Source organism: Phoenix dactylifera, chromosome 9 (genome assembly GCF_009389715.1).
Source record: "Phoenix dactylifera cultivar Barhee BC4 chromosome 9, palm_55x_up_171113_PBpolish2nd_filt_p, whole genome shotgun sequence".
NCBI classification, from domain to species: domain Eukaryota; kingdom Viridiplantae; phylum Streptophyta; class Magnoliopsida; order Arecales; family Arecaceae; genus Phoenix; species Phoenix dactylifera.
In genome coordinates this window covers 16,828,227-16,856,214 of record NC_052400.1, presented here as the reverse complement: position 1 = coordinate 16,856,214, position 27,988 = coordinate 16,828,227, and the positions used below count along the sequence as shown (strand labels likewise).

Below are 27,988 nucleotides of genomic sequence, written 5' to 3'. Positions count from 1 at the left end.
TACTGTCAGGAAAACGTGCCAGAAACTACTTCGCTCGACATTGATGCCATGTCCTCGAATTACCATGTCATCACTAATAAAGTAACATACACGTCATCACTGATGTGGCAGAAAATTAATTTTGAGGGTCTTGAATTGCCATAAAAATCCTGGTCCAGATTTAATCAGTAAGTCTCATAATTTGAACTTAGAAATAGCCGTTAAGTGTGTCCTCTACGGTGCCTCCAACCGGAGATCGGAGTTTGCTGGAAAATTTAGCTTCTTGGTGATGAATCTCGCCATCCCTGCCAACTTCCAGTGCCCGACCTCGCTCAAGCTGATGCGAGATCCCGTCGTTTGGATCAGGAGTCCATCAATCGATGGATCGTCCGAGAAGCGGCCGCAGATCTGGCTTGAAAATCGGAAGTTGGTGATGTGATGGCCTTGAGCTTGAGAGGTAGGCTCGAACTAGGCCCGAAGGCCCATCCTAGGCTTAAGTTGAGACCAGTTTGAACTCGGCCCAGCCTGCTTGTTGAGCAGCCCAGTGAGAACTTTCAAAAAGAAAAAAAAAAAAAACGAGGGAAGAGGCGCCCGGTGCGCGCTGTCGTTGAGCGGGCCCCAGACTTCTCTCGCCCGAGACGTGAAGCGTCGTCCCCCTCTCCCCTTTTTTTTCTTCTCTCCCGCGGGCTCATCCAAGCTCCTCGTCCTCGTCTGAGACCAGGCAGACTTCCAATCGTCGAGCCTAGAGAGAGAGAGAGGGGGTGGGTAGAGAAGAGAAAGGATGCTGAAGTTTTTGTCGAAGGTGGGGATCGAGTACAACGCGCTGGACCCGCGGAAGACGACCGCGGGCATGGAGCTGCTGGCGCAGTGCAACGCGCGCAAGGCCAAGGAGTCGAACCCGGCGTGCCAGGTGGAGCTGCACCGCATCACCGACGACCACCCCCCGCAGATCGTCGTCACCGACGTCAACGGCGTTCCACCCCGGCCCAGGCTATCCGCCAGCGCATCCTCGACCGCGGCCAGCTCCTCGAGATCGAGCTGATGTTCCGCGATACCGGCGAGCCAGGGCCCGTGCTCATCCGCCAGCGGAGCTCCACCAGAACTTCCCTGGCACCAAGGAATTAGACCGCTCCCACTCTTTCTCACCTTACCTTCGCTGAGGCATATCATCGAGTAGTGGGTGCACGCTGCTTGCTTTGCCTTTTCCCTTCCCGTTTTACTGGCGCACAAAGCTTCAGTATGTCATATGCGGAACAAGGGGAAAGAAGAGAACCTTATTCAAGGGATGATGCATAAAACTGTACCTAATGGCCATGTATGCCTTAGGGTTTAAAACCTCCCTCATAAATTACAAAAATCCTCCTAAAATTTATATTTATCATATTTACATTCACTAATTTATAAATTCTCCACTTACATTCAGTTAAATTAGCAATACTAGTAAAACAATATACCTCATATAAAAAGTTAAAAATTATCCTTAAGTAGGAAGAGGATACACTTTTTTTTTATGCCCTTGGATAGCTTTTATGTTATAAAAAGTTATTTTGATCATTTTTAATTTTTTTAAATATGGTATTTAGGTTCTATTTAAGATTAACGGTTTGACTAATATTTTATTAAATTATAATTTAATATGTTGGATAAAAATAAATCTTAGGAGCAAGCGTAGGTTTTTTTTAAATTATTGGGCATAAGTGTAATTTATTCTTAATTTTAGAGGAGTTTTATAATTTACTCAAAGAAAAAAAATGTCTTGTTAATGTTAATGTAATCAGACAACTAAATTTCTTTTTTTTTTTGGAGAGCGAAGAAAAAATTGTTTAATGGCTATAGTATGAGTCGGATGAAAGAAAATGTTACTATAGTAAAAAGAGAAAATGCTTTACTTCAAAACGTTCCCTTACTTTTAATGTCATTGCATTGGAGTATAAATAATATAAACACCTTGGTCAAACTTCTCCAAATTATTTGCTTCTCTTTTAGAAGAGCATTTCCAAGTAGTCCTCCATTACCTAGTTTTGTATTTGTTTAGAAGTCTTCTGTTAGAAATTTGACAGAATGCTGATTTCATCCTAGGTTTTTCAAATTCCTTAATCCGTGAATTAATATGGATGATAGAAATTAACCTGATAACAGTGGATTTTTTTGTCCCCCCCACAAATTTCACAGTCCCTTTGAGTGATATCAGCTAACCTGGTGTGGGGCATGAACCAGCTATGCTGTCTTAAATATATATTTCTCGAAATTAAAGTCTGATGTCTTGAAATCTATGTCTCAGAAGCAAAATGCGAAAATATCTGGAATTTGATCACCTGTTCTTGATGGAGGTTCAACTTTGAGTCTGTCATGCATCAGCATTTGGAAAAGATTGGAAGGAGATCTTGTAGGAATTGAGGCTTCATATTATGCTTGGTAAGCAGCTTGTCAAATAGATCTTCTTTTAAATCAAAAAGAAAATTGTTTGCGGCTTAGCAGGTAGCATCCTTCTCCTAATACTTTTGTGAGGGAGCAGAAGGCGATCTTTTCATATCATTGAAGGCAATCTTTTCATATCTTTGATCAGAAAATGAGCTTGAATATAAATCCTCAAGTTAGTATCTCAAGAGGTATTTACAATGTAAAGCAAGAAGGAGTGACATTGTTGCATGTACTGAGAAATCTATTATGCCGCCTCTTAGAAAAACACTCATGGAACATTTTAGATGGTCTTCTGCATGATGCTGTGATGTTGATCGTGATACCCATAAGATATTGTGTGTATAAACAAGAGGAACACACCATATTTTTTTGATACACCATAATTCAGCAGAAAAACACGTCATAATAACTCAAAAATATCTGCTTCAATTTTATTAGTTCTCCAATTCTTTGCTCCTATTTTTTTTTTTAAAAAAAGAGGTGATTTGTTTTGAATTAACATAATTCATCCCCAAAAACTCTCTCTATAAATATGAAAGGGCTCGTTTGGCTCCCAAAAAGAGATGGGAAGAAAGTGCAGCCAAGGAGAAAATAAAAATACCTCACATTTGGTTAGAGGTTTAAAAAAAGAAATATAGAAAAGTAGCTTTTTTATGAAAATAATTTTTTTATATTTTATGAAAAAGAAAAACTCATATAGGATATCAAAAAGCCATTTTTTCATAAGCTGAAAAATATAGTAATTTTTTACTAAAAATATCTTCACATCATCGTGACCTTCTTAATAGTTATTTTTAATAGTTAAGCTTAAATAATTACAATTATTCTATTTTATTTTATGATTTTAATATAAAAATATTAATAATTATTAAAAAATATTACAATATAAAAAAGTTGTTCCACTATTAAAAATTATTGAAACTCTAAAATGTCAATTCAATAAATGTATATAATATTTTATAGAGCTTTTATACAATTTTATTAAAAGATATAACGGATATTTTACATAATCTTTTTTAGTAAATTAGTAGCTCAACCAATCAAAAAGCAATTTAAAAAGTGTATCTTATATATCACTTTCTATGATTATGTAAAAATATTTTTTTATATATTATATATTTGAATATTATTTTTAAAAAATAATATTTTAATAATATATATATATATATATATATATATTTTTTTTTTTTGTTTCAAACCAAATGAGTCTGGAGGGTACTGTGCATGCTCTGTCCATTGATGAGAGTAGTTGCCCACCACGTGGCATGCGCCCGTTATACTGCGAGGAACGCCCGATGTCTCAGCTCTTATACCAACTCCATTGAATGGAGGGTCTCATATGAGTCCGCAAAAAGTACATCCAATTTCCTGTATGAGACTTACACGATTGGCACCTCGGTCCGTGCCACGCCCTTGCCCTCCCTTCCCATGCCCGTTTCCCGGTACGCCAATTTCTCTCTATTTTCCCCCAAAATATCACCTCTGCCTCTTGCTTTCTTCCTCGTTCCTTGACTCCTTCCTCCCAATTCCCTCTCCATTCCTGCCAGAGACCCAAATCTCCGGCCCTTCGTCCTCTCCAATCCCTAACCGGTTCCGTCCACAGTTCCTCCCGATCGATTAATTCCCTTCTTTTCTCCAAAGGTTCGGAAAATTATGGTTTCTCGTCAAGTTTTTCCTTGGATATCGTATGCTTTCTTTTTTTTTCCCTTTAATTTAGGGTTCTTTAGCTGATTGTGAGCTGCGATCCTTGGATTTGGGGATCATACTATTGGAGTAGTTCCGTCAAGACCGGATTTTTGGTAGCGGGATGCGTGCCGTGCCAAGATAACTCGTTTCTATAGGGTTTTGAGTCGATTCAAGCAGTTCATAGCGCTTTAATTGGGATTTTGGGATTCTAGGAGATTAGGGTTTATTGTTATGTTTCATTCTTGGATATGGATTCGAGCCGGAGAGCTGTGGAAGCGTACTGGAGATCTCGCATGGTTGATGGAGTGACGACGGACGAAGATAAGGTCGCCCCCGTCTACAAGTTAGAGGAGATCTGTGAGCTTCTGAGAACCTCTCCTGCGGGCATCGTGAAGGAGGTCTCGGATTACATTCTCAAACGGCTTGATCACCAGAGTCCCATCGTCAAGCAGAAGGTATAGATTTTGGGCCGTCTCTCTCTAGTTAGTTTTGGTTTGAGAATCCGAGTTTCTATATGAATGTCATGTCTCTGAAGATAAACTATCTAAAATCTTGTTTAAGAAGCCGAGGTTGATGGGATTGAGCAAAATAAGAAGAGAATTCTTTTTATACTTCATGTTTTAAGTGGAAAATTTTGAACTCTCATCTTCACTGCATGGCAAAAATTATGATAATTCAGTGATATACACTCTATCATCCACTCATTCAACATTTTGTCTTAATTTTTGGCAGCAAATTTCTGAACATTATGAGCGTGTATTTCATTGTTCTGAAGCCATGTAACTCAATTTTTTACGTATGCTTCATTTATTAATAAAAAAAAAAGATAGTAAATGATGGGTAGGAAGCCCAATATTTCTTTATGGAAAGATGAGTCTGTTTGTTGCTTGAAGTTTATAATGATAATTTTTTCCTGATTCTGTTCATGTTCATTGCAAGGCATTGCGGCTGATCAAGTATGCAGTGGGAAAGTCCGGCAATGAGTTTAGGAGGGAAATGCAACGGCACTCCGTGGCCATTCGACAACTTTTTCATTACAAGGGCCAGTTGGATCCCTTGAAAGGAGATGCCCTAAATAAGGCTGTCCGTGACACTGCTCATGAGGCAATCCAAGCTGTTTTTGCTACTGATGACTACAAGGTAGTGGCACCAGTAGAAGGTCTCAACAAGCGCATCCAAGGCTTTGGTAATACAAATTTTGAGATGCCAACAGAAGATAAGAAATCTTTTCTCAGTGAAGTGGTGGAACTTGGTAGTGCCTCCCTCAGGCAGGGACTGAGCACCATTGCTGCAGCCCATGGGACAAGGAAAGTTGATAGTGGGAGTTACAGAAGCCCAAACCTGCGAAGGTCTCTAACAACAGAAAGAGATAGCCATGATAAATATCAAGGCGATGAGCACCATAGGGAAAGCTGGACTTCTTCTGGAGTCTCAGAAAATATGGCATCTGGAACATGGAGCCTGGATTCGAGAATGACCATAACAGGGACAGCAACACATGAGGATGCCGGTTCAAGTCACTCAGGGGTTAAGAGTCATGAAGAGAAGCTTTTGGAGACTATAGTCACATCAGGAGGTGTTCGTCTACAACCAACTCGTGATGCTCTTCAGGCTTTTCTTGCTGAGGCATCAAAACTGGATGCAAAGGCTATGAGTCGTGCACTTGAGAAGAAGCTTCAATCTCATTTGTGGCAGGCATGTTGTGTTCATCCTTTACTTATAAATTATTGCATGAGAAGTGCCATGTGGATTATCTGCATGCCTCCTGCACCAAGTCTTTTCATTGAAACCTGGCTTCCATGTGGTGCACATCTGTGTCTAGATGGTTTCTACACTTATTTTCTGATATAACATTACTTTCTTTTCAGTTATATTTAATATTTTTAATGATGGCATGGTATCTCTGTGTTAGAGATTTCGGACCTGGTAAGTGTAAATGAAAATTGCCTTATATATCAAGTAGGATATGAAGTACACTTGATAGCTTACCTTGAAATACTGGCATGTGTTTTCTTCACCTGGCTTACAAGGGATTCTGATGGAATCCAACATTGCCTAATTCACTTGAACAATGTTAGACTTTGTTATGGTCAGTTTGAACAGTCAAATTAAATAGTATATGATGATTTAGAATCCTTTAGATCAACAGGCTAAAATCAACACCACATTGTATTGACAAGCTTTGATAGCACGTGTGTTATCACTCAAATATTGAATTTTGAGAATTTATGATTGCTATAATAGGATGTAAGTAACTCACTCAGACTAGCACTTTCTCTTTTCAACACCAAGGTTAGCAAAATTATAGCTTGAATATGATTACAATTCCTGTTCAACTGAAACCATCTTTTGCCTGTTGGCTCTGTAAGAGTGTGCAAGAATTATGGTCCCAAGTTGATGTTATAACTTCATTTCTTGGATACACCATTTTTAATATCAGGCCTTCTCTTTTCATTTTCACTGTAAATTTTTCTTTATTGGCCCTGATTTATGTGCCTGTAGAATCATATATCAGTATGATGAATGCTATAAATCTCCATGAACTGATCTGATTTTGCATAAATAAATTGACTTCACTAGAATTAATTACCTTTCTTGGTTAATTTCTGTCCATTTTTCTTATCTTGGTATGTTATAAATATGGCATATGTTTATAATATTTATAGTAGCAGAGGGAATGAGACATCTATGCGTGGTTGTTATGTGAAAGTTAAAGGCCCCCTCTTCCTGCAGACATACACATTCACAGAGACAAACAATGATGGGTTTACTTAAGAAAAGAAGATCTGCCATCAAGTTTCAAACTTAATTTGGTTTGGTTTTGTCAGGTCCGAACGAAAGCAATCTGTGTACTGGAATCAATTATGAGGAAAAAGGATGATGAGCATTTTTCTATTATAGCATCTTATTTTAGTGAAAACAGAGACTCCGTGGTCAGGTGTTCTCAGTTACCTCAAGTTTCTCTGAGGGAGAAGGCAATTAAGGTAAGCCACATTATTATGCTTCATCATGTTTTATTATCTGAAAATACTCTTTTTTACCATTCAAAGGGCTTCTTGTCATTCCTAAATCTGTTCCTCACAGCTCCTATTAGAGGTTCTTGCTTCCAAACTCATGCTTATTAAATTTCCTTCCATATAGAAACTTAATACTCAAAATTGAGGTTATTAAAAGCAGGTAGGAGGAAAACTTTGTGAACTTCTGAAATTCCACTTAGAATGAAATTTTCTAATTCCATGTTCTAAGATTGTTTCCCGGTTTTCAGAAACAAATCTGGAGACCCATCTTTTATGGTCATATTTTGTTATCTAATTACATGCATGAATTTAAAGTACATTTATATATGCTGCTTCCTGATTTTATGCATAACCACTAAGTTCTGTTTAACAAACCATTTTTTGATTTCTTGATTTCTAAACACAACCTATCACAAGGACATTCACGTTTTTAATTAGTTGGTATTTACTTATTTTTTGGCATCACAAATGTCCATGAAATATAAATTATAATTAGATTCAATCTTCCTTCGAACAGACAAAAAAATTCGACATCAGTTTTACAATTTTCTAGTGTTTCAAACCTATTAAGTCTGAAAAGATGGGAATTTGAGTGCAGCCCCCTAAGAAATTTTTGAGCTGCGTAAGCAACCTATCCAATATCCACTGCTTGATCTCTGGTCATGTTTGCCATTTTCTACTTTCAGTGTTAGAAGCTCTATCTTGTTAAGCTAAGTTATTCATGCATATGACAGATTCCATAATTATCTTTTCCTCATTATTTTGCTAGTTAGTTAGATGGCTTTGCCATTTATATGCTTGTCACCACCCATTAAGTGAGGTACATTCTGACACCATAACATCTACTAACCTGTTGCCTGCTACAGTTGTGCTTGCTTCATCATTTTTTTGAAAGAAGAGAAATGATCCTTTATCTCCATATTTTTATCTTTTTTTGTTTATGTTATGTTGGGCATTTGGGTAGTCTTAGTACTCTTATTTGCTAGCAATAAGAGTAGACCTTGCTTTTCTAGTAGTTAGATTAAACTTCATGTAATAGATAGAACCATGGACCACACGCTTGGTGCGATATGCTTTGATGTAATGTTTGTACCCTTTCAGTTTGAGAATATCTCCTTTGATGTGTCCATGATGGCAACTTGCAAGCCATAGTATGTCACGTCTCAAGCTACAACGGGAATCACATGTTTTATCCGTGCAAAGCACTGGTTGATCTGAAAGCTTCATTAAAATACTTGAAACATCATGAAAAATCTAGAAGATTTGCAGAAAATTATGGATGTTTCAGAATCAGATTGTACCAGTTTTGATTTTTTTTTTGGTTTCTTAAGAAAGGAAGATATGAATGCGACATATTTAGCAGATAGAAAGATAGATCCGCTTCAACTGTAACATTGTAAAAGCTAGCCTTTGAAGATGATGGAGCTTTAATTTATTGTTCTTACTGATTGTGGCCCTATTGGAGCCTGAAGCTGCACCAGGAGCCAGAACATTGTGTTTTCCTTTAGGCAACTCTTGCTTCCGTTATTCTCTTTCATGTTGAAGGAGAGTCTTAAGAACACCATTATGCCGGCCAATGTTTTGAATGAGATTGCTTAAGTGTTAGTGTAAACTTCAAGGATTACAATTTCTTGGCCAATGAAATGGTTTTAGTGGGAATCCTTGAGTCTCCAAACTTATGATATCTGATTTACATATATCTTTTTTTGTTATTTTCATTGATTCCTTGACACATATAAAAGCTTTATCTTGTGTATGCAGTCTAGGTGAGAATTAAGTTTTTAGGGTTTTAAAGGGGCCAATCAAGGTTCGCCATCTCTGTAGTAGACCCTGTATTGGTACCATGCTAGCATAATATCGACACTAGGGGTGCAAATGGGTCGGGCTGACCCGTGACCTGACCTGACCCGATTAAACTCGATCCGACCCATTTTAAAGGACCTATGGGACTGGGTTGGGTTCTAAAATTGGACTCGTTCTATTTTCGGTGCCGGGTCTAGGTTTCTTGAATTCTGGCCCGATTTGATCCGATCCGATCCATTTGGAATTTGGGTAATTTTGGATTTTCAATTCTACGATCCGCTCCGACCCAACCCGGCTCGAATCTATAAAACTATTTGGGCCCGCAGGTCACAGGGGTGCAAACCAACCAAATCAACTAGAGCTAGGTGCTTAAGGCTCGCCCCAAAAAAGCTTCAGCCCAGAGATTTGTAATCTCTGATTAATCTTATGAAATCGCGCTCAGTGCCAGCGGGTCATCTTCTTCTTCACCAGTAGAGAGTTCGAGGTGGAGGCAAGGGAGAGGGACGGGGGAAGAAGGCGCGAGGGATAAGGAAAGACCACCATGCTTACGGCCCTGGTTGCTCGCCTCGCCCGCCCTAGCCGCTGCCTCTTCGGTAGCATCACCTACAATGGTCGGCCCTTCCACAACCCGCTTCGGCGCAATATGGGCTTCGTCGCCCAGGATGACATTTTCTACCCCCTCCTCTACCTTCCACGCACCCTCTCCCGCCCTGAGAAGGCCTCCTAGGCTGAGGAGGTCAGGGCCGAGCTCGGCCTCCTCGGCTATCGCAACAACATGATCGGTAGGCCCCTCGTGCATAGGATCTCCGGCGGGGAGCGCAAGCGAGTCAGCATCGGCCAAAAGTTGCTCATCAAGCCCAGTCTGCCGCTCCTTAATGAGCCTACCTTCGGCCTCAACTCCACCATCACCGGTGGGATCATGACCACCATCACCGACCTCACCCGAGGGGCAGGACCGTGGCGATGACCAGCCCTCCAGCCAGATCTTCTACATATTCCACAAGATCCTGCTGCTCTCTGACAGCCACACTGTCTACTTCGGCAAGGGCTCCGATGCCATGAACTATTTCGCCAGCATCTGAATCGAGCAACTCTAGCATTACATGTATATAAACCGAGCAAATTTTCTTTTTCTTTTCTTTTTTCTTGATAATCCTTTGATGAACCGAATCCGAACAAACTGACTCGACCCGGATCCGAACTAGACCCGAATTTTTGGGTTGGGACCGGATTATACATGGACCCGATCCAAATGACCCATTGGGTTCAAAATTGTGTTGTAGACCCGATTTGATCCGATTTTCTATTGGGTTGGATCCGGGTCCAAAATTAGGACCCGAATAAAGAACCGGTTTAGGTCGCGGTCACTCGTGACCCGGTCCGACCCAACCCATTTGCACCCCTTGGTATACCCCTCATACCAAGTCTTGGTTTAGTATTGATATGGTACGGTACACCTAGCATGGTGCAGAATGGGTTGATATCGCAAACCTTGGAACTAATACTTGACTAGCCACATGTGATGAAGATGATAATTTGGCGTCGGTTGGTTGTTTCCTAATCCTAGGTGTTCCTGTTATATGATAATCATTTTAAAATATGTATTTAAATTCAAGAAACTGGCAATGTCCTGGGGAGTCTGCACGTAGAATGCCACAAGTGTGCCTTGCAGTTGTACATGCATACATACATAATACCGGTATGCTTGAGGACATACATTAGTACGAATATACTAAATCGATTACAAGATGGAGCCATCTTATTTTTGCTGCAAGAATGTGCCTAGGATTTGTTAGTGATTATACTTGAAAAAGATTGTTTATGAAGCGATTAGTTATTGGCTCAGCTGGTAAAATTGCATTATCCTAATTGAGGAAATATATATGATCCATAGTAACTAAACTTTAGCTTCGTTCTTCTTGTATCTGATGCTAGACCATTGGTGTTAGTTTATGTGGTTCACAAAACGTCTCCCAACACTCATGTTCCCAAGCCGGTGACTCGTCCAGAATGGACCATTTAATTGCAGATGATAGGAGGGATCAAAACTTGTCAAATCTGACTCATTACGACTATACATTCCCAAGCATCTCCCTGACAGTGATATCTTAGAAAAGCTGCTTGCTTCTGAGATCTTTCGCTGCCTTCATCCTTGTGTGAGCTGCATGGAGCAAAGCCAAATGCAGAGTGAGAGAGTTGTATAGTATTCAGCTGTGTCATCTAATATTTGGAATATATCCACTATGAAATTAAACTGAAAGCATACCTTGCAGTCAGGTGTTGACTTGGATAGCATGTTGACGTATAAAAGAAATTAGATATGTCATTTTCATGTATAACTGAGAAAAGATTTATGCTTATGCCATTAAACAAATTAACATAGAAGAAATGGAGGGACATTATTGCAAAGGTTCACATTTATGCCATTCAACCCCACACATGCGCGCGCGCGCGCAGAGAGAGAGAGAGAGAGAGAGAGAGAGAGAGAGAGAAACTTAAATTGTTATCAAGTCAAATTTCAGTAATTCCATATTTTGGTCTGTGACCGTGTTGCTGTAAGTGTCCTGTCATTAAGTGTAGACTTTTGTGCCATCTCTATGGGCTCCACTGGCACCAGCTATGCTTGACTTGAATTCAAGGAGTTGTCAGCTGGCCTTTTTGTGTAGTTCATTGAGCCCCATTTCATCGTTCCTTTTTTTTTTTGAAAAAAAAAATTTGATCAAGAAAACTTTAGCTTTTGAATCTAGTTATTTTTAAACAGCAAGAGACAAGGAAGAACTTGTTTGGCAGTGAATTACTAGCTGTAGAGATCTGTAATATCTAAGACAATTTATTCGTAAGACTGGGCAGCTTGCTATTTTGAACTATATAAACAATATTCTCTATCCTATCTTCTGCTATTAGTTTGACAACTCTGACTGGAGCAATTGTCTTGCTTTTATTTAGGTCTTAAGTCTTCTAGATGGGGAGCAGACTTCTGGGGCAAGGAACGAAGAGGGGCTATCAGGTGCAAAAACTATGCCTGCCCCAATTATTCAGATGCCTGACTTAATTGATACTGGTGACCAAGATGATCATGGTAATGAAGCTTCCACTCAGAAGCAGGGGGATCAGAGCACTGGGAATCTAACACAGCCTGCTTCTCTGGTTGATGATCTTTTCGGAGGTGCTCCTGTTGCTGGACTGAGCACAACTCGGGGTAAAAATGAAGATGATCCATTTGCAGACGTATCATTTCATGTCACAGAAGACAAGGAACATAATGACCTTTTCTCTGGATTGACGGTTGATGATAAGAAATCTGATATTGAGCTCAATATGCCTGCCAGTAATACCTCTGGATTGCTCGATGTTTTTGGTGTCAACTCTGAGCAGCTTCTACAGGATTCAGGAGCAGATAAAAGGAATGTGAATGATTTGATGGCTGGTTTGACTCTTAATGGAATGGCCCAAGATAACAAACAACCTGGACCTGCTGGAGCAACTGGAGGTGCCTTTCCCGGAGTCACTTTCTTGGATGGTACAAGTCAACCAAGCCAGCTTCCTACAAATGGAGCATTGAATGGTATCTTTGGTTCAAATGCCATGTATCCTCAGGCTCCCATGCACTATGGGATTCCTCCAAACATTATGTTCAGTCCAGCTTTTGCTGCCCAGCCAATAAACTATGACGCAATAGGTGCTTTCATTGCTCAGCATCAATTATTATTTCAAAACCTTGGGAGTCGCAACACGGGATTTGGACATGTGGCTGGGAATGCCAATGAAGGAGGTTACTCTTTACCCCTCCCTGATATCTTTCAGCTTTCAAACAATCCAGTTCAAAGCCATGGTCCAATCATGAACAGCTCGAAGAAAGAGGAGACTAAGGCCTTCGATTTTATATCGGTATGATTCTTCCATGCATGCTTAAGAAGTAACTAGTATATAAGATTTCCATCTTCTAGGAAGTCATTGCAATTGATCGACTTCCATTATAGATTTATTATTTACTGCTGAAACTTTTGCACACACGAGTATTATGATGCTTGTGCAGTCAAATTAGTATCAGACAAGTAGTTTCTAGCACAGAGAGGAAAATAAATAGGTGAACAAGTCATATTTTCTTGCCTATAATTTTCTGGACCATAACATAAGCTCCTTTCTTTCTTTCTTTCATTCTTTCACTAGGCTTTGTCCACCGAGAACACTAATCAGAGATTTAGTTACTTAAGAATCCAAAATCATGTACTGTTAGCTTCAGTTCTGCATTGAGTTAATGCAACATGGAGAATTTCCCTATGTAAGTTTACATATATCATGTGGTCACGACTAATAATTTATGCTATTAAATCCATTTGAGCATTGTATGCAGCAAAACTAGAAGCTAAATCCTAGAGATGAATGAATAATCTACTAGTGCTTATTACTTGAGTTTGATGTGTGCCGCGCACTCCCTATACAAGTGATGCTAAACTCAAATTTATTCTATATTCCCAAGCTTGCTTCCAGTTTCAAGTACTAGTAGCATGCATGCCTTGATTAATGCTTCATGTTTCTGAAGATGCTACATGTACAAAAGTTAATGCTATCAATCTTCGGAAGGCCAGCAAATGTGGGTCACTAACTTGTACTATGAGCAGTGAAGTAATGCTCTTCATGATTCTTTTGTTATTAAAATTCTGTTTGAATAATGTAGTAAGCCGGCTAATTGCATTATTGGGCCACCACCTTCATCCTGGTGAAAGGTGAAAGATGACTCCCGTGCAATAATGCCTTTTCTCCTTTGACAGGATCATCTTTCAGTTGCCCGTGATTCAAAGAGAATTCTTTGAAGCTTTTAATAGCAGATGTTTTAAGCTGAGTGACACTACCAAAAGCCTCGAAACTGGTTTTGGTGCTTGATGGAAGTGCCTCGGGTCATTCTTTTGCAATAATGGAATTCGCGCCTTGAGGCATGAGTCGTACTACGCCTTGCCAATTTTCATATTGTACTGTCGGGTATATAGTCGGAAATGCGAAGGTGACGCAGAGAGGATGGTTTGGGTTGCTGTATTTAACTGTGAAATTTGGACCAGGTGCAGTTTGTTATTTTTCATTCTCTTTCTTTAATGAAAACTGTTTGGGGCTTGTATCGCTTGCGTCACTTGCATTTTGCCTTCAGTAATTTGCATGCGGATGAAATGAGCTTCTGAATCAAATTCCCCCCTCCCCCATTTCTTCCATATCTTTCTTGGTGATATGTCGTGCTTTTCATAATTCAGAACAGATTGTAGAGGACTATTAGATTCACACGAAGTGCCTATTTGATCATTCCACTCGGTTTCTGGGATACTGCATGCATTCTTCAATGCTGAAGCTCCAAAGGTCTATGCGTGCTTTTAAATGCAGCACCCATACGTTCCTCTTTAGTTGCAGATGGCATTGTCATTGGCTATGGCTTCAGCTGCAACCGGGTCCAGTACTCCATCGCGCGCTGCAATTCCAAACTCCAGGAAAAGCAGCAACTAAGGGGTTCCGTTTTCAAGTTCTAAAGTATTTTATTGGATTGTTTGACTATGAACTATCTATTTAAATTATTTTCTAGTGTTTTAATTGGACTTACTTTGTTTCGTTGCATGGTTTTTTGTCAGTCGTAGAGTACAACTATAAAATTTTATTTAAATAAACCATGCGTGCTTTATTACGTCGTTAGAGCTCTTTTCTCTGTTGAAATGCGAATTTTAAGAAGGCTGGTGCCAAAGATCATCAGCCCATCGCGGTCTTTCACGGTTGCCGCTCCAAAATGGCTTCACCTATAAGAGTGGGCCGGTACTTATCATGATTCACTTGAAAAAATAAAAACTGAACCGTTGTTGGCTAACTTAGTGGGTCGCATTCAAACCCCCGAAGTTTAAAATATCCCAAAACTTCAAAATCGGCCCAGCCATCTATTTTCATTACAAAATCTTATCGCATAAGGATTACCTAATAACTAATTTTTTACAAAATTCCAAAACCAGCCTTCCCACTAAGTTAGTAAAGAGTTTTTCTTTTGACACAAATTGAGAGAGAAAAAAAAGAGAATCACATGGATGGAGTACTTTGAGATCTATCCAAGTAGATGGATGATAGAGAATGGAGTGCTTTAAAATCTTTGCAGGTGGATGGATGATAGAGGATAGAGCGCAACACTTTGAGATATGTGCAAACGGATAAATAATATAGGATAGGTGCTTTGAAATCTGTGTGTGTAGATGAATGATAAAGGATATAGTATTTTGAGTTTTGTGCAAATAGATGGTGATAAAGGGTGGAGTGTCTTAAGATCTGTGCAAGCGGATTGATGACTGAGGATGGAGTATTTTGAGATCTACGTAAGTAGATAGATGATAGAAAATAGAGTGTTTTGAAGTCTGTGTAGATAGATGGATGATCGAGGATGGTGTGATTTGAGATTGGTGCAATGGATGGATGATAAAGAATGGAATACTTTGAGATCTATATAGGTGGATAGATGATAAAGGATGGAGCACTTTAAGATTTGTGCAAGCGGTGGATGACAAAAGATGAAATATTTTGAGACCATGTGAAAACTATGATCCGACCTATCTGAATTAAGGGTATTATTATCTTTTTTTCATTCCATTAATAGTGCCAGGATTCAGATAAATGACAGGACCACGTTACGATGAAATTTGAAATTTTAATGGCTAATTGAAACTTTTAAAATTTTTAGGATCTAAGTATAAATAGCTCAAACTTATAGGGGGTGTCTCTATAATTTTTCTTTTTCTTTATTGAAATGAGGGCAAAAGCGTTTATATTATGTGATTTGTATTCTTTATTATTTTTTTCTTTTATTGTTAAATATTTTCTTTTCTTTATTCGTACCGTTTTTATATATTTTTCTTTCTTAGTTAAAAAAAAGTAGATTTAAACTTCTTATCATTGATGTTTGGGCTAGAAAGAGCCTTGTGTACTTTTTCTTTTACTAGCCATATTTCGATTTATTTGATGGCAAAAGTAAAAGGATCGGAGACTAATGCGTGTCCTTTTTTGGATTTCCCCTCTGATGCTTGTTATATGATAATGATATTGCTACCAGTAAATGTTTTTGTGTTATTTCTTCACACGTGCATACGCATGCTTGAACGTTCTACCTTCGTGCAGAATAGCTATATTGATGCGTGATATGCGGTAAAAATTGAGATTTTTTTTTTGTTCTACTTCGTGATGACAAGAAGAGCTAGATTACAACTTTGCAGCGAGTGAAGGTTTTGGCTTATTACTGAACAGTTTCAGCCAGGCCTTTCTTTTTGTTTGCATGCCCCTGTGATGAATGGCTTCCGGCGGCACAAGACCCCATGCATTTCTGTTTTGCAAATTATTGTACCAACTTAAACACCAACATGGCGACCCAGTGACCCACTTGCAACTTACTCGTTTACCTTGCAATCTGTTGGGCCGAACTGGGAAGAGAAGGAAGTCCCTTCTTGTTCAATTTCAGACTGCGTGATATCTGAACTCTGAAACTCTATGGAATCTGCACGACTGAGCTCTGAAAACGCACAGTATTCTCCCTTCATTTGTATCCTGTTTTTGATTATAAATGATTAGCCATGCCTTTTTTTAATTCTTTTTTGCAAGTTATCATTCGCTCTTCATTCTAAAAAGGAGCTTGATCACAAAGGGAAGAGTGGCTTTATTCAGATTTTAAAAGGATGTCAGTTCTCATATTTTAGTCATTACAAAACTATATTATGGATTTAAACAGTGAAATTATTATCTTAGCATAGATTTTCTTTGGAAATGTTAAGATATATGATAGCACTAAACATCCTTGTGCACATTGTGACCACCATGACAGACAATTACAATCTTATCGTTGAGGGATAGTCTTGCATTGGATAAGTTAGGAATTCTAGTAAGTTTTATTCTCATGATCCGTATAGTTTATAGCTCAAGCTTTTAAGTCAGATATTTTCAAAATAGTCCAATATCGAATAGGTTAGGAACCACTCAGAATACTTCAATTCAAATAACTTATATACATTCTGGCGCCACCTAAAGACCATTATATGTTGATTATAATGTAATCCTCCTTCTAAGCCAATGTATAATGCATCTATATGCAGGACTTGAACGTATATGTATCTGTATGTATGTATGTGTGTATGTATGTGTGTATGTGTCACTTGTATATATCTGCGACATAATGGAGGTGTCAGAAACCAACCTTCTAAGTCAATTTATGATGCATCTATTTTCGGGATTAATCCTACTCTTTCCGTCTCTTTTTCAGCAGAAAACTTATGCAGCCCCGTCAAAGCATCTTGACCATTGCTCATTCTCTTTAGAATCATTCTTCTTACGCCGTATTATTTAAAACTCATGGCTGACGAGGACCTAAGGAATCTAAACCATTCTTCTTAGCTCTCATTTATCCATATCTGGGGTCCTCACTGTAACACCTTAAACACTCCTGTTCGGCGAATAGCGATAATTGATGCTTCCTCCTTAATTTCAAGCCAAGAGGGTGCCCACTCCCTGCTGCGTGAATACATGAATATAACGTAAAATATTTTGTTAGAGTTTCTTATTTTCAAAATAATATCTTTTTATTTTTATCCTTTAGAAGCAGTTTTTTTTTTTGAAATTTTGATCGATCATTTTATTTTACCCAAAGACACTCCGTCTCTTCTGCTTATCTGCTTGAAAAAGAATTGAAATTTTGACCGGCTGCATTTGTTTGATAAAAAAGCCATATTTTTTTTTTACTTCTATATAATACGGTGCACTTCGGCGTTATCATAATTCACTCCTAACGTATAAGAAGTATGGGCTTTGTATCCCGAGGACAGTATTTCCACAAAACCACCAGCATGGTTGAAAAATAATTATTTTTAAGAGCTTCTTTGCATGATCCCAATCCAACAGAATTCACAATACCATGGGCCAGACAAGGTCCATTACACAAAATTCACAATTTTTTTTTAGAATTAGGCAGCCCAAATTATATAGAAAGAAAAAAAAATGATCTTATTCTTTTTTCCACGCTATATGAATGAACGGGAAGAGGTCTACTTGACATGAGCTGGGCCAGATCTCATATTCGGTAATAGTAGACATAATCAGTATGCATTGTTTAAAAGATATCTACTGAATGGATTAGATGTGATACTTGTAGAATTTTTAATCTAATTCTAGAAAAATATCTGAACAAATTTTGGAAATATCTTAACCGGTACGTCTAGCATAAATTAAATTTTAATTTTAAATATTTTTCCTACGTGAAGTTCGCCGACAATGGGCAAGAGGAGCAGGCTCTATCTTCACGCACGTGTCAACCTATGCGCTGTTTCCTCAAAACAGCAAGCATATGGAATCACAGCTCCGCACTTTGCTCGGGTGATGGGCACCGCCGGTGACCCATTTTCGCCCTGAGGACAACTCATGGATCAGGATGTAAAATTATAAAAGACAGGAGTCGTTATGTAAATGTGCGTCCATTCCAATCGTGACCGTCTGATCAGTCCTTCCGTTGCGGGTCGGACGCCGATCAGGAGACTCTCGCAGAATGGCAAAACTGTAATTGCCTGTAGAAAAGGTGGTGCTCTCTGGTGATGCCACCGCATTTTGAGAGCTCTGCCAGCTTGGTGCAAGGTCAGGGTGGCGGAAGGCAGCGAACACTAGGAACTGTACGAAGCTACTCCCGGCTCTTCATAAGATAGGTGGAGTTCAAAGCATTCGAAATCCCAATGGGTTTTCCCTTCTCCTTTTCTCGATTCCTTGTCTCTATTTTCGGTTATTCTAGGAGATGCCATTCCCTTTTCTATGGCTTTCTATGGTGTTATGAACTCTCAAAATTTCCAAAAATGATTCGTTGCTCTTTACTCCAATCATGTATGTTAGAAATTTTGGGTTCCAGCCATCCAAGTAGACATATTAATGTGAACTCTTGATGTCTCCTAACTTTCCAAGCAGTCCAAAAATTCCCCAACTCAGTTTGCCAGAGAATGTGCATGGATTCTTAATGTCTTTAAATTTCTCTAATACGTTCTTGAAGAGAATAAGTATCTCCTTCTGATGTAGCTTTCTGCATACTCACCGGCAATGTGATGATTGGATATGCTTGATTTATCTCATACGACTGATGGAATTTGCTTTGAACTAAGAACCCTGCATTCTTAGGATCGAGTAAGGCATCAATGAGCTCTTAACCCGCATTTGTAACGCTGCTTTTATATATTAGTTACTTCATTGGGAATTCTTTTCTATTTTTCTCTTTTACAGGTTAAAAGAGGTTAATCCTGTTGAGGCTAATATGGCTCGATCTGAGAAGCCATCACAAAACAAAACCAAGAGACTGGTTTTGGTGATGTTCATGATTATAGGCTTTCTTGTTCTAATATTTCAGACTTTCGCACTTCTGTCTAGAATTTCTTTGTCACCTCAGTTTCATGCTTTTAATCTCCCTGTTAGCGAAAAAGGAAGCTTGCCTAGCGAAGGTACTACTAAGTCAGTGAGGGTTGGAAAGCTCTCTCTTTTAAGCGATTCAACAAACTCAAGCAGCACAAGAACAGTTCTTAATGGGGAAGAGGCAGCTGAAATTTCCAACACTGGAGGAGAAACCAACAAGGATTTCAGTATCAACAAGATGCATGGGGAATCAAAGAAAGATTATATACCAGATGAAGATGATGATGTCATCGACCTGGATGAGGATGAAGACCCTGACATTGAGTTCTCATTTGACCTTGGGAATGGTATGATATTAGAGAAGGTTAGGGATCCAGTTGGCGGTTTCATCAAACTTGAGAGGATCATAGGCCCAAAATATGTTGCTTCTCCAAAGAAGGTTGGAGAACAAGCTAAGGGTTTTGAATTGGTATCAGATGTCATTAGCAAATCTGATCGAACTTTTGAGTCAAAGGAAATGAAATCCCCAGATAATGGATCAGTTTCTTCTCCAACTGCATCTGGTCAGATGCCTTCTTATGTGAATGGTGGAGTGCAAGAGGTCTTGGAGACAAGTTCAGGCAAACATGTTATAACTGAGGCATGCAATATTTCCTCATCAGAAGATCAAACAACAAGTATTTTTCCATCATCAGGACTGCAAGCAACAGAAACACTTCTTAAGAATGATGCCTCGGTGCTCCTGCAAAGTGGTCCATCCATTTCAATTAAGACCTCTAAGGGTAATAGTACTTCTATACCAAAAAGGAGGAAGAAACAAGCGATGCCCCCGATTTCCATATCAGAAATGAACCGCCTGCTGCTTAGGCACCGTGCTTCCTATCACTCGATGGTTTGCGTTTTTTGGATTTACAAATTTCGATCTGGCAAACTGAATGTTTTTTTTAACAGCGAGTTTTGCATTCTGTTTTATTGCAGAGGCCTCGATGGTCTTCAGCACATGACCAGCAAATATTAGCTGCAAAGGCACAGATTGAGAACGCTCCCATTGTAAAGAATGATCGTGAACTATATATGCTCCAGCTTTTCGAAACATTTCCATGTTTAAAAAGTATGTAGTGCACATTGTCATGAATGTTAGTTATACTGTCTCAGGTGGTATTTTCATAGTCACTGGCCCTTGCAAGTTTGCAATATCAGATGGCATTAGATGTCATTTGCTAATTTTTAAAACTCAACAAGCAGCTATTACTCTTTAAGAATTTTATCTTGTTGTGCTAAGAAAAGCAAAAACAAATTACTAGAAATAACCAATGACGCAGTATCGTGGGATTAATTCACAATTATGGTTTACTTTTCCCTGTTGTGAGTACTACGGTAGAATAAGGTGAAATGAATTTAGCGCCTATTCTTTTCCATGACCTTTATAGGTAACTAATATCTATATGTAGTAATTGCAGACTTGAATTATACGACTCCATATGTCTTCTAAAAGCAAGAGAAGAAAGAAAACGGAGCTATTGTATATGCTGTGATGAATTTTATTTGTTTGTAGTCATAGCCTCATGTTTTCCTTCTTCTGCGTAAAACAGTGTCGCTAATGAAATGAAAATTAGTATTTTGAGTGCAAGATACATTTGTTCCAGTTTCATAACTAATGATTTCTAGATAAAAAGAGGAACCATGGTTTTCATATGGGTGAAACAAGTTTAACACTGCATAAATGATTATTGTTGATGACATTTTTACTTGGTGAGGGACATAGGAACTGACAAACTAAACATGGGAAATGTTAGGTGATATTAAACTGATTGTTAAATCAATAATGTTTCGCTATCACATGAGATTTTTTTTCATGGTCTTGGACCTAGTCCCTGTGCCTAATGCAGAAATTCAGAAAATTTTTTCATCATATCTAGTTATAGGCTTATAGCATCCATCTCAGATTCAGATTCAATAAACAAAAATGTTTCTTTTATGACAGCTGTTGGAATAAATTAGACATATGGAAGATTGTTTATATATCCAGACTCTCAAGTGTATCAGTCATGCAATTGAAGCTGGTTACTTGATCTGAGCCTTATCTGTTCTATTGGTACTTTGGGTTGTTGATGCATCATGGACGATTGCATTTAATCTTGTTAACAGCTGAGTTTGAATGGGTTCCCACTGAAAACAATAGATTATTAGTACTAATACAAACTGCGCTTGCAGGAGCTATGAACTGATGGAACGGAAACTCAAGGTCTATGTCTACAAGGAAGGACAAAAGCCCATATTCCACCAGCCACTACTCAAGGGTATTTATGCTTCTGAAGGATGGTTCATGAAGCTTATGGAATCAAACAGACGATTTGTAGTGAGGGACCCCAGAAAAGCTCACATGTTCTACATGCCTTTCAGTTCTCGTTTCTTGGAGTTCGCCTTGTATGTGCCCAATTCTCACAATCGGAGAAATTTAGAGCAGTACTTGAAGGACTATGTGAATCTGATTGCAGCCAAACATCCATTCTGGAATAGAACTGGAGGAGCTGACCATTTCCTTGCTGCCTGCCATGACTGGGTATGCTTTTTAAGACTAGACTTTGAAGTATTAGCACCACATTCATCTGACCTGAAACATCTAATTTGTCATGAATTTGTCGTCGAGAATTAAGGCAAACCTGTCTTATGCATCATCAGCAGAATTCACAATATCATAGAAGCTTCCTGACTGACACTACTTCTGCAGGGACCATATGAGACAAGGCATTCGATGGAACGTTCGATCAGAGCCCTCCGCAATGCTGATCTCCGTGAAGGCTTCCGACTTGGCAAAGATGTCTCTCTCCCTGAAACATATGTCCGTTCAGCAAGGAACCCTCTTAGGGATCTTGGGGGAAAGCCAGCTGATCAAAGGCCCATCCTTGCCTTCTTTGCAGGAAACTTGCATGGTAGGCTCCGTCCAGTTCTACTAGACCACTGGGAGAACAAAGAGCCTGACATGAAAATCTTTGGCCCCATGCCTCCTGGGGTGGAGAGCAAGATGACTTACATCCAGTACATGAAGACCAGTAAGTACTGCATATGCCCCAGGGGCTATGAAGTTAACAGCCCTCGAGTGGTTGAATCAATCTTCTATGAGTGTGTTCCAGTGATTGTATCAGACAATTATGTGCCTCCTTTCTTTGAAGTATTGAACTGGGAGGCCTTCTCTGTTATTATACCAGAGGAGGATGTACCTAGATTGAAGGAAGTTCTTTTGTCGATTCCCAGAGAGAAGTATTTATCATTACAAATGGGTGTAAGGAAAGTTCAGCAGCACTTCCTATGGCACAGTAAGCCAGTTAAGTATGACGCCTTTCACATGATCCTGCACTCAATCTGGCTCAATAGAGTGTTTGATATCAGAGCCAGATGAGGGGTGGGGTTTTGAGAGATGAAGGATCAGGGGAAAAAAACCAAATGGCGATTAGTCCATTTTGAAACTTTATTTTTCCCTTGGGAGGTTTGTAAAAGAATAATAACATATGCAAAATCTTTGTGATTATTCAGCTTTGTGCAGTAACATCTTTAATCTTCCTGTTTACATAATAAATCATCCAAAGCAAGTGGACTCGTCGAGCTGCTGTTGCCACCAAAACAGGGTGCTTTGCTTGAACTCGACAGTAGATCGAGATCCAGTAATTGTTAAAACAGGAAGTTAAGGACTACTCGGTTGTTAGAAATAAGAATGCTGCTTGTACCTATGGCATGTAAAGATAGAACTAAACTCCTTGGTCGAACCCGTAATCCCTTCTTCTGTAACTGCCACTATTACTCTGAACTGAAGCTCTATAGCGGCTTTCCTGTCTCTGTGTCATCAACTTCAATAGGAAACAACTTGGTGAAACTTTTCCTTAAAGGTTCTCTTCTCGATCCAACAGTATCTGTATAAATTTAAGCAACTTTTAACATAACACCACTCTTTTTTTCTTTTTATTGCTAAAAAAGGGGTAGTCAAGGCCAAGCCTATCGCACCGATTGTATAATTCATTCCAAAGTTTTTGAATTCATTAATATAAGGAGCTATCTATAACTCCTGTGTCAGAAACTAGACATCGAGTGCATCACTCAAGAATACAAGATTTTAAAAAAAATCTACACCTAATTTCATTACAAGTACTCGCTCTCTCAGAAAAAAAGGTCAGATGAGTAAAAGTTTCTACAAGCTCTTTTAGTAGATAACAATGAAGCAGCACTTAGAAAATGAACGAAAATTACATCCATTGCTTGCCACGACAGAAACAAATTTTGGGGAACACAGAGATTGCGCTTGTGTTGGGTCCATGTGGGCTCATTTCTCTATGGGCTCGGCCGCCCTCCCGTTGGGCGGGCTGACGGTAATCCAGAGCAGCGACAAGGTGATGGAAAGGAGGCCGGCCCATACGTAGACGATGGTGGGGACCCTCCCCCTCCTCCCCATGAGGCCCTTGGCGAAGGGGTACATATGGGCCAGCACCCAGAAGCTAAAAAACAAGCCGCCCATCAACTTGCTCCACTGCGGGATCTCGCTGTACACCGTCCGCGAGAACCCCACCACCACCGCCACCAAATTGATCACTATTATCGTCAGCGGCGGTATGAACAAGCTGGTCCACTTGATGATGTAGAGGTCGGCGTAGATGTCGTCCTCGTCCTCGTTGGCCGACTTGGAGGTGAGCGTGAAGGAGATCTCGATGCCGGCGACGACCTTCAGAAGGCCCTGCAGCACGGCGGCGAGGTGGGCGCTGGTGCCGCCGATGACCCAGAACTGCTCGTTCCGCCACCACTCTTCCAGCGCGATGCCCGACCACTTGACTTCGAGGAGAGCGAGGAGGGTGAGTGTGATGGTGATGAAGAGGAGGTAGACGAGGAAGGAGACGTTGAGGGTCTGGACGATGAAGTGGCCGGAGAAGAGGGAGAAGGCCGGGAGGAGGCAGTAGATGACGAGGAAGATGGAGGTGAAGGGGTAGATGCCGACGTTGAGGTAGGCGATGCGCTGGAGGAACTTGAGGCGCGAGGTGGCCAGGACGGCGTTGTTCTTGGAGAAGAAGATCTCCACGGAGCCGGTGGCCCACCGGAGCACCTGGTGGAGTCGGTCCGTCAGGTTGATCGGCGCTGTCCCCCGGAACGCGTCCCGCTTCGTCACGCAGTACACCGACCGCCACCCCCGGTTGTGCATCCTGTACCCCGTCACCACGTCCTCCGTCACCGACCCGTATATCCACCCTATCCTCTCTCCCCACTCCGTCTTATCCTCGTACCTATAGCAAATTAGATAGATGCAAGAGCCAAGATCAGAATTTCTTTCTTTCGGTTCCGGAGACAAACACTTGGTGGGCGGGCAGTACATCATCACTCCTGTAATCAAGCCACTAATAGCAAGTAAATCGTTACCAGCAGGAGATGACGGAGACGGCTTCCGCGACGGTGGAGGCGTCGAGAGTGGGGCGGGGGGCAAGGAGGGCGCCGGGAGGGCGGCCATTCTTGACGGCGGGATGGTCGGCGAGGGGCCGGCCCTGGAACTCGGCGACGGCGATGGACTCGCAGAACATCGCCGAGTTGCCGAACTGGCGGGGCAGGTCGAGGTCCGGGTTCCCGGTGAGGGGCTGGGCCTCGGCGACGTCGTCGGTCGGCTCGTGGGAGGGCACCCGGAAATCGGGCGGCGGGGGCGCGGGGTTCTTGTACTGCCCGTAGAGGCCCGAGTAGTCGTTGGCCCGCGGCGGGTTGAAGCCGTAGAGCGCGTAGCGGCGGAAGAGGCAGCCCGTGCCCACGTACATGGGCCCTTGGAGGCCGTCGAGGGCGCGCATGTTGCCGTCGAAGAAGACGGTGTTGTGGTTGGCGTAGCGGTCGGAGGGGTCGATCCCCTCGAAGCGCTGCGGGAACTGGATGTAGCAGATGCGGTCACCGCCCCGGTCCATCATGTAGCACATGCCCTCGCGAATGGCCAGGGTGTTGTAGATGTAGTGGTCGCAGTCGAAGTTGAGAATGAACGGGCCGTTGGAGAGGATGGCGGAGGCGCGGACGAGGGCGTTCATGGCGCCGGCCTTCTTGTTGTGGTCATAACCGGGGCGCTTCTCGCGGGAGACGTAGACGAACATGGGGAGGCGGACGTCGACGCCGGTGAAGTCGATGTAGGGATGGTCGCCGGGGGCACCGTAGAGGGGGTCGTGGTGGGGGCTCTTGATCATGACCTGGAGGATGCCGGCGTGGTCGCCCTTGGAGTGGTCGGGGGAGGGAACGGCCCAGGTGCCGGGCCAGTGGGTGCCGTCGGCCATCCAGACGGCTTTTGTTACTTTGATGGAGTCGAGGGGCTCGCCTTTTTCCCTGGCGAGCTTGCGCTCCTGGCGTTCTTCACGGGCGTTGTGGGCGTCGGAGCGGCGGCGGATGGCGTCAGGGAGGCCGTTGATGCGGACCTTGAACTCGTCGTACTCGCGCTTGATCCAGCGGCGGTCCTTGACGAAGTCGGGGCGCTTCTTGTTCTTGGTAGGGTCGCCGCGGACGGCGAAGTAGCTCTCCGGGTTGCGGGGCTCGATGTTGTGCTTGCGGCAGAAGGGGACCCAGACCTCGGCGAAGGAGGCGGCCTCGGCCATGGCCTCGAAGGTGAGGAGGGCGCCGCCGTCGTCGGAGATGTAGACGGAGATCTTCTCGACGGGGTACTCGGTGGCGAGGATGGAGAGCATGGTGTTGGCGGTGACGAGGGGTGGCTCCTTCTCCGGGTCGGCGGTGGAGATGAAGACGTCAATACCAGGGAGGTCGGAGCGGCCGTGGGGGTTGGTCGGGGAGGGGGTCTCGAACTTGTCCCGGAGGGCCAGCAGGTCGGCGGCGCGGTTGATGGGGTTCAGCTTGGGGAGCTGGTCCAGCAGCCAGGAGAAGGCGAACCAGATCTCGCACACGATGGACAGCGCCCACAGCCACATGGCCTCCTCGTTCGGGTTCCGCACTCGCCATGACAAGAAGAGTAACAGGAACACCAGCCGGACCACCACCAGCAGCCTGCGTGCATGCATGCAGCATATATACTAGTTCAAGGGTTGTTTGTCGTTTCTTCAAGTTGTTTTAGTTTGATTCAGAGAGAGCTAGGGTAATCATCTTTAAATCCTTCATCCTTTTTGCCCCCCCCCCAAAAAAAGGACACCGTGGATTATGTTTTCATTTTAAATGAAGTCAGTGAACTTTGAATACTAGCTATGATTTACCATACAAAATGTGCATTCTTCAAATTAAAGCTGTTAAAAATAAGGTTTTGTATTCTAATCCAATACAGAAGGAAAAGCAAGTTTTACCCTGAAAACTTTTTTTCCCTAAGAAATTCCTTTAGATATTAATTTTACAATGGTTAAGGAAATGTGTCACCAGTCAAACCATGCATTTCACAAAACCAAGTGTGTGCTCCCTGGAAACAGCCAGTTTAGGGAGCATTTTGCTTCTCTACAGACAATTATGGCAACCAAATCACGGTGATCATGATAAAAAAATGTTGTCCAATTCTTCTGGAGCAACAAAGCTGTAGGTCATTGATTACCTGTAAGGGCTGAGAATAGCTGAGGGAATCTTCACTTTCCTGGTGAGGGGCTTCCAAGGCTTGTCAATGAAGTCAGACATACTCATCCCCACCCCGTCATCGTCGTACCCGCCATCGTCCTGCGGCCAGAACGCATTCCCGATCCCATAAGTCCCCTTGGTCTCGAACAGCCACCGGTTGTGGTCGAAGTCCCTCGTCTCGCTCCTCAGCAGCAACGACTTGTTGTTGTTCTTCATCACCGACATCCTCCGCTCCAACTTGGCCCCATCCCCGGCACCGCCTCCGCCGTCCTCCTCCCTACCCACGCCCCGCCGGCTCGGCCGCTTCGCCCCACCGTTGGCCGGCGGGCGGTCGTCGGGCTTGGAGGCGGAGGAGGAGGTGGTGGGGCCGGCGGCGTACGGCTGGTTGTCGGGGGTGGGGGGCATGAGGACGGTGTAGTTGACGTAGTCGCTGGCCCCGCCGGAGGAGGTGGATGTCAGCTCCCCGTTATTACCCAGGTCGATGTCGTCATCGCGCGAGAGGCTCACGATGCGCCCGCTCGACGTCCGCCGAGCGAACTTTATCGGCGGTTTCTTCGTCGGCGATGACATCTTCTCACCTTCTCTTTCTCTCTTTGTTCTCTATCTGCTCATCTCTTTCTTTTTTTCCCTCTCTCTACCTCTATATTGTAGAAGATGCACGTATGATTAAACTCTAGTGTCTAACATCTAACAACATCTAGGATTTTGATATTTTTCTTTTGATGAGGAAGGATGGACCGGATGCATGAGGAATAAAGCCGAGAAAGGGGACACGCCATGGTCGAAGGAGGGAGGGGGAGGGGGAGGGAGAGAGAGAGAGAGAGAGAGGTTGGAACGGTGGTGGGTTGAATGGAGGTCCTGAATGCTTTGCAAGTGCGTGGTACGGAGGGAATCGCGATACTTCCCCATTCGGTCGTGGCATGGAGGAAATCGCGCGGGAGAAGCGTCCGTCGGGAGGGAATTGCGGGCGGGCATCGGCGCACGCTACTCTACTCCCTCTCGTGCCTCACTTTAGTTGGGGCACCGAACACAATTAACTCACAGCTCAACTTGGGTTTGCCTGGGAGAACATCAGGGTCCGGTTTTCGTCATGTTGCTATCATTATCCACCTAGCTATTTAGCTGGCTTCGTTGCAGCCCCATTATCCCAACAAGCC

At 42.1% G+C, this 27,988-nt stretch overlaps 2 protein-coding genes and 2 pseudogenes across 3 annotated transcripts; 3 read left to right on the top strand and 1 right to left on the bottom strand.

Annotated features, from left to right (window-relative positions):
* Nucleotides 1-590: 590 nt before the first annotated feature.
* Nucleotides 591-1,366, top strand: LOC103701475 (annotated as a pseudogene).
* A 2,391-nt stretch (nt 1,367-3,757) lies between these two features.
* Nucleotides 3,758-14,086, top strand: LOC103718247 (protein MODIFIED TRANSPORT TO THE VACUOLE 1). 2 transcript variants are annotated; one of them, XM_039130222.1, is made up of 6 exons: nt 3,758-4,041; nt 4,118-4,541; nt 5,026-5,781; nt 6,915-7,070; nt 11,853-12,794; nt 13,679-14,086. In XM_039130222.1, the coding sequence occupies exons 2-6, from the start codon at nt 4,335-4,337 to the stop codon at nt 13,718-13,720; spliced, it is 2,103 nt and encodes a 700-aa protein (XP_038986150.1). In that variant the 5' UTR covers nt 3,758-4,041; nt 4,118-4,334; the 3' UTR covers nt 13,721-14,086. The 2 variants fall into 2 exon arrangements, with proteins under 2 accessions (XP_038986150.1, XP_008805229.2); XM_008807007.4 differs by having other exon boundaries at nt 3,758-4,541.
* Nucleotides 14,087-18,497: 4,411 nt separating this feature from the next.
* LOC103718536 lies at nt 18,498-22,835 on the top strand (annotated as a pseudogene).
* A 453-nt stretch (nt 22,836-23,288) lies between these two features.
* Nucleotides 23,289-27,600, bottom strand: LOC103718461 (cellulose synthase-like protein D1). Its single transcript, XM_017841414.3, has 3 exons — nt 26,812-27,600; nt 24,684-26,282; nt 23,289-24,550 (listed from the first exon to the last, which is right to left on the bottom strand). Exons 1-3 carry the CDS (start codon nt 27,399-27,401, stop codon nt 23,602-23,604), a joined length of 3,138 nt encoding a protein of 1,045 aa, XP_017696903.3. The 5' UTR covers nt 27,402-27,600; the 3' UTR covers nt 23,289-23,601.
* Between the last annotated feature and the right edge of the window lie 388 nt (nt 27,601-27,988).

Bases quoted from the DNA above. Each gene is read 5' to 3' on its own strand.
- LOC103718461 (XM_017841414.3), bottom strand. From the start codon at position 27,401: ATGTCATCGCCGACGAAGAAACCGCCGATAAAGTTCGCTCGGCGGACG. The intron at 26,283-26,811 runs GTAATCAATGAC...GCATGCACGCAG, and splicing joins GCTATTCTCAGCCCTTACAG to GCTGCTGGTGGTGGTCCGGC. The intron at 24,551-24,683 runs GTAACGATTTAC...AATTTGCTATAG, and splicing joins GTCTCCGTCATCTCCTGCTG to GTACGAGGATAAGACGGAGT.
- LOC103718247 (XM_039130222.1), top strand. From the start codon at position 4,335: ATGGATTCGAGCCGGAGAGCTGTGGAAGCGTACTGGAGATCTCGCATG. The intron at 4,542-5,025 runs GTATAGATTTTG...GTTCATTGCAAG, and splicing joins GTCCCATCGTCAAGCAGAAG to GCATTGCGGCTGATCAAGTA. The intron at 5,782-6,914 runs GCATGTTGTGTT...TGGTTTTGTCAG, and splicing joins TTCAATCTCATTTGTGGCAG to GTCCGAACGAAAGCAATCTG.